Genomic DNA, 5,921 nt, shown 5'->3' on the forward strand with positions numbered 1-5,921 from the left:
AACCCCCCCCCCCCCAAAAAAAAACCCAACAAAAACCCAGAAAAAGCCACAGAGTCTGTATGGATTGGGCGCTTCAGCAGGGCTTTTTGGTACTTTTATCTAACAGCTGATTCAATTTTGGATAGTGCATAACCTCATCTTTAACAACCAACCAGGCTCCAATCAGGTTCTATTTTGCTCCAGTCAGTATGTACCACCATTTACATTACCTCAGTTGTTTTCTACAAAATATAACAAAACAGAAATCCACATGTTCCAAGACAGCTTAAGATGCGATTAATCTTTGCTTGGTAGCATAAGAAAAATAGAGCATGCAATGTGTGATCCAAACCCTGCTTAAATCAATTTGAATCTTTCCACTCATTTCAATGGGTTTCAAAGCAGGCCCTTAATAGGAGAAAATTCAGCAGCAGTACAAAACAGAAGAAATGCAGTAAATTCAAAATGTAGTATATTACTTGTTAGAGAGCTGCATGCAAAAATGTTGAAATGAAACATGCACTACTATTTTATGTAATGTCTCAGGAGGCATTATTATGTAAAGAAGAGAAATCTTGGGAGGCCTGGTTGTGGATGGAAGAACAAGCGTACCGTGTTCTTTTGAAAATGGTATGAAAATCCATTTTCATTTTATTTGGGTTTTTCATTTTTATACTATAATTCTTTGTGCTGACAGCTTGTATTCTTTACATCTGGTTTTGTGAAGCCTGATGGAAAATACAGGACTGAAAATGACACCCTGAGTCACTGCGTCTAGTCCTCAAAAATCATAGGCCTTCATAAAATCTCTCTCTCATATATCTATCTTCATATAATTGCTCTCTCTCAAAGTGATCAAGAATTTTGGTGTGGGCTACAAGTGCTGCATTTTAACATACTATTATTTGCCACAGAAAAGTACAAATAAATAGTAGTAAGGATACCTTGCTTTGCTTTATTTTTCATTTTATAGATGTCCTGTGTTACTAAATGTTAATTTTCTAAAACTCAGGAGATTACATAAGGTATTTCAAATGTTAATAGAAAAAAGAATTAATTGCAAGCTATGGATTTTTTCCTCTTTATAAAACTAAATCAAAATTATACCCCTAAATCTAAATGTGAGTTTGTACAAGACTGAAAGGTTTAAGTAGAGCAGTGACAGGAGCATAGGAAATTAAGGCTGGAGGGAACCTCACAAGGTCCACAGTACTCCAGGTGAGGCCTCACCAGTGCCAAACACCTGAAAAAAGCATTTCCCTTGATTTGCAAGTGACACTCCTATTAATACAACCCAGCATGCTGTTGCCTTTTTTTGAAACAAGAGCATGCTATTAGCTCACATTTAGCTCAAGGTCCGCTGAAACCCCCAGGTCCTCTGCACTACTTCAGATTAGCCAGTCATTCCCCAGTCCCCATTTATACATGCAGTTATTCTGTCCCAAGTTCAGAACTTTAAGGACATGTCCCGTCTGAGTGATTTTGGACCCTTTCTCCCGTTTATCCAGGTCATTCTAGATCTCAGGCCTACTCTTTCAAGTGTGTGCAGTTACACCCAGCTTGGAAATGTCCTTTTAGAAGGTATTTACTGCTTGCATAAGCACTCATACATGCTCACACGCATGCTCTTCATTAAGAGCAGCTACCTCTTCCTTTTGATAAAGCTAACAAGAATGTATCAGCCATGGAGGGGACCATAGCAATCTTACTTGTCAAAAACTTGTATTAAAGTCCCATAAAAATTAACTGATTACTCACCTGTAAAATAAAACGCATGAGTTAGAATCTGTGAAACTGGAACATAAATAAGGAGTTTGGAATCTGATTTTAGTCATCTGGGTTAGCCTTTTGTTTTAAGTACTTAAAAAAATTAAACTGCCAGTTGACAAAATGTATTAGCTGAACAGGAAGCAAACCTTTTTGGCAAGCGTTCCACAAATTACCCCTGCAACCTCCCTAAATCCCCCACTCCTATCCCCATTTCCCTACCCAATTTACTCCTCTGCTTTCTGCTCCCAGTACTGGGATCCCTGCCTGAACTTCTGCTTTGCTTTTGGGCTTCCTTCCTTGTGCTCCTTGCCTGATCTGCTGCTCTGCTTCCTGCCCTATCTGCCACTGTGCTCCTGTCCCTTCTCTAATCTGCTATGTACCATATATAAAGGCGGCCCATGGTACTTGAGGTAACCATGCCACAGGTTGGCCATCCCTGCATTTAGCTGATCGTATTTCCCATTTAGCAATGCTCTTTCTAAAGAAAATATCTGAACAAATCAAAACACCAAAAAGTAAACAAGAAAAATGCCTGTGGTCAAATATCATGTGATAAATATTAATTTCTTTATACTGCACTTATTACTCTGTAAGTTTCAAAATAGTTTATTTGCTTGCATTTAAGTAGTTATACTTTGTAAATGTTATGCAGCCATGCTTAAAGAGTTAGCAGCTTTAAGTGACCGATTCTGCTTTTGTACAGTCTGCAGAACCTCCCTCCCCCCCCCACCACTTAGTTAACTACAAGCATAAACTAGCTCCTAGGGCTTTAGCTTTCAAGTGTATGGTGGGAGAGCAGAATCGGAATGTTTGCCAGAAGCTCTGCAAAACAACTTAGATGAGAAGATTTGTAAACCTTACTGCTTTCTAATATTTTGATAGTCCCTGGTCAGGGACTTCCTGACAGATAGTCTATAGCACCAGGCAGCTTCCGACAGCTGCTATTGCTCTCTTGATTCTTCCAGCTGTTTACAAATCTTTCCCAAGTGCTGCTGGAAGGAGGGCTTTTGGCTTTTCTAATGCACTCAAAGGCGGTATACCTCTTTCAAGATGAAGGGCATAAATAATCTTGCTTGTGACCTTGTCTAGTTCCAAACTATAAGCCTTTTTATGACATGCACACCTCTTATCTCAACCTGTAAACTGGTGTACAAAATAGTTTTTTGGATTAAAAAGAATCAAAACCATATTTTGCAATACAGGGTCTCTGAAAACCTACATGGATGTACAGGACTGTCCTTAGCAATAGAACTTTTATGAAGTTGAGATTCCTGGAGAAACTAAATGCTTTGATTCCCTTTGTGCAAGAGGTTTCCCTGCCAGGCAGAAAACAAATTTAATTAATCAATTTAAATGAGGACATTTCCTCAATTTTTTAAAATGTAATCCAACTAAGGATCAGAATAGTCAGCGATCTAGTTGCTGCACTTGTCTCTCTGTGACTGGTGAGCCCTCTGAATTCACTGAATTATTTCAGGCTGGAGCCGTGACCATTGTTATGATCAACAGTCACAGCACAGTGATAGTCCCTGATGGAAGGCAACAACAAGGCAAATACCTTTTTCTTTTCTGGAATCTTGAAGAGGTACAGCAAGCTTTCAGATCAGTCTAACTCACCGCTTGGACCTCCAGCAGTCTTGCAAAGGACAAACTGGAACTTTAAGTAATGTATTTAAATCCTCAAGGTGGAATGGACACACTTTTGACCACTAAGGACATGTTCATCATAATGTGCGCACACAGTGAATTTGTTCTGGTTTCAGAAATCCAAGATGCTGCCAGAAGATAATTCAGGAGGATGCAACGTATTATGCTACATTTCCATCTGCTACATTTCCATAGGTATAAAAGCATTTTCTTCTCTAGCACCAGTAGAATTCTTTTTCAAGATAAAGTTGGAACGTATCTCTGATACCAGAGTGGCTGAAAACTCAGAGACTGTATCCTTCTTGACATTTTTAGTAAAAAAAATGCTGTTTCAAGCTTAACCACAGTCATACACTCTCTGCCTTACCTTTGAAGCCATTTGCATGAATAACAGGTTTTGATCCTCTGCTGTTCTTGTCTTTTCATTTTTGACCAAGTCCTTCAGGCTCAGATTATCATCATCCTGAAAGTACTTAACTCGTTCTTTATCTACATGAGTAGTGACCTGAAAAAAGAACATTTTAAAAATTAATACTAATCTGATAAAAAAGACTGGGTGTAAAATCCTGGTCCCACTGACTTCAATAGGGCCAGGATTTCACTAAGGAGTTTAAAAACACCTAAAGAAAGAAATACAAAAAATAATGGAAGACGTAACAGCCCATGAGGATCAGATGCTCTGAAAAGAAGTTATTTCAGTCTTTGAATTCCCAGGACCCAAAGACCAACTTGTACCAGAAACAACCATTGTTGCAGCCACCAGTTAGAACTCACACAATGCTGATGCCTCTGTTGTGTGATGCTACCACAGCTAGATAAAAGTTCTATTCTAGTTCTCATTAGGGGTACAAGCATTACATTTCTACCAAAAGAACTGCCATTCTCCCAGTAGATACTACAAAGTGTACAAACATGCACACGGTTTCTCCCAACCCAAAAATAGCTGTTCTGGGAGGAAAAAACCCAACTCCAACCCGGTAGAGATCACTCCCAGAAGAGTTTCTCCTGGGGGAATGAACACTTGTGCACTTCCCCGCAGCTTAACTCCTCCTAGGGACTAGGAATCAAACCACACAGAAAGGTTCCTGTGCCTTCTAGAGACCAGGGTCACCCCAGTCTGAAGGTGTGGGAGGCAGCTTCTCCCAACCACATTCATTCCTCCTAATACACTGGGAGCAGAGGGGAGGAAAACCTTCCAGCTGCTCACCACCATCTCCTTGCCATGGAACAAGCAGACGGAACAGCATGGTAAAGCCCACATCTGCTCCTCGCACCAGGAACTCCAGAGCAGGAAGAGAGTCTTGCAGTGCTTTGCCCCACTGCTCTAGTCCTCCCTAGGAACAGAAGAACAGGAACAGATGCTGCTCCCTACGCTTTCCCCAAACTGGGATTACACTGGTCTCAGGAATGCATGACGAGCAAGCCAGGGGAGCAGTAGCAGTCTGAAAACCTGCATCGCTCTGTCTCCTGAAATCATTTCCAACCTCTGATGCCAGCTTTGGCTATTTACAAGGGGCCTAAACTAAGCTGCAGAAGTGTTGCTAAGCAGAAGACCCAAATCCTGTTTCTGGCTGATTCATGAACCTTTGCAGATGTGACATCTAGCTTGGTCAGCAAAGTAAAGTAAGCCATCAAACACAATTAAACAAACCACATGGCCTGAAAGGAGATAAGGGAAGACAATACATAAAAAAATCCATACACACTATATCATAGCTTTATCTTAAAATATTAGTAGATGTGCACTGATATAGCGGTCACATACCACATAAGCACCAATAAAAGGAAAACTAACATCATCAGCTATCACCTTTTTTGGCCAATGTAGCCAATAATGTCACCGATAAATGCCGCATGCATGCATGCAGCCACATCCATGCATGCAGCCAGGAATGCAGCCCAGCAGCTTGGAGAGCAGAGTCCTGCTGGTAAGTCTGTGGAGGGGGCAGATCAAGGGTTCCACAGTGAGGGAGGGAGTGGGGTAGGGGCAGATATTCCCAGCCAGGGCCCCCTGGGGCCAGGATAGAGCCATGAGTGATTCATCCAGGGGGCGTGGCTCCCCGCCGCTGCATGCACCCCTGGAGGAGGTATAGGGGGGCATGTATGCACCAGATTTGTGCACAGGGTGGAGGCCGGCTGCCCGCTGTGGACTGGGAGCCAGGGGCTGCGCCAGTTTCTTCCCAGTGTGGGGGCTGGGCCGGGGTTGGGAGTAGGGCAGCAACAATTGCATGGGGCAGGTGGCAGTAGCAGGACTGCGAAGGGTGGCTATGGGGAATTTTGGGGTGGCTTTAACCCAAGCCCCTACCTAGAGCCACCCTTGCTTGGGGCACTCCGCTCTGCTACCTTTACCTCAGGAGCCCCACACTGGCCGCAGTGCAGGACTCCCAAGGAAAAAGCAGCAGAGCATAGTGCCCCAAACAGGGGCAGCACTGGAGGGGCATTGGGGGGCTATAATCACCCCAAAATTCCCCATAGACCACCCCTGCCTGCCCTACTCCCATCCCCCCACACCAGGAAGAGGCTGG

General features: G+C 42.8%; 1 protein-coding gene across 1 annotated transcript in view; it reads right to left on the reverse strand.

Annotated features, from left to right (window-relative positions):
• CWF19L2 (CWF19-like 2, cell cycle control (S. pombe)) overlaps positions 1 to 5,921 on the reverse strand; it is a 264,167-nt gene that overhangs the window by 90,948 nt on the left and 167,298 nt on the right. Inside the window, exon 12 of the mRNA XM_019525038.1 lies at positions 3,764 to 3,901. Within this exon, the coding sequence (XP_019380583.1) occupies positions 3,764 to 3,901 (138 nt within the window). The remainder of the gene's footprint in view (positions 1 to 3,763; positions 3,902 to 5,921) is intronic.

The sequence above is a fragment of the Gavialis gangeticus genome, unplaced genomic scaffold (assembly GCF_001723915.1).
Source record: "Gavialis gangeticus isolate Ggan-Ray unplaced genomic scaffold, GavGan_comp1, whole genome shotgun sequence".
NCBI classification, from domain to species: domain Eukaryota; kingdom Metazoa; phylum Chordata; order Crocodylia; family Gavialidae; genus Gavialis; species Gavialis gangeticus.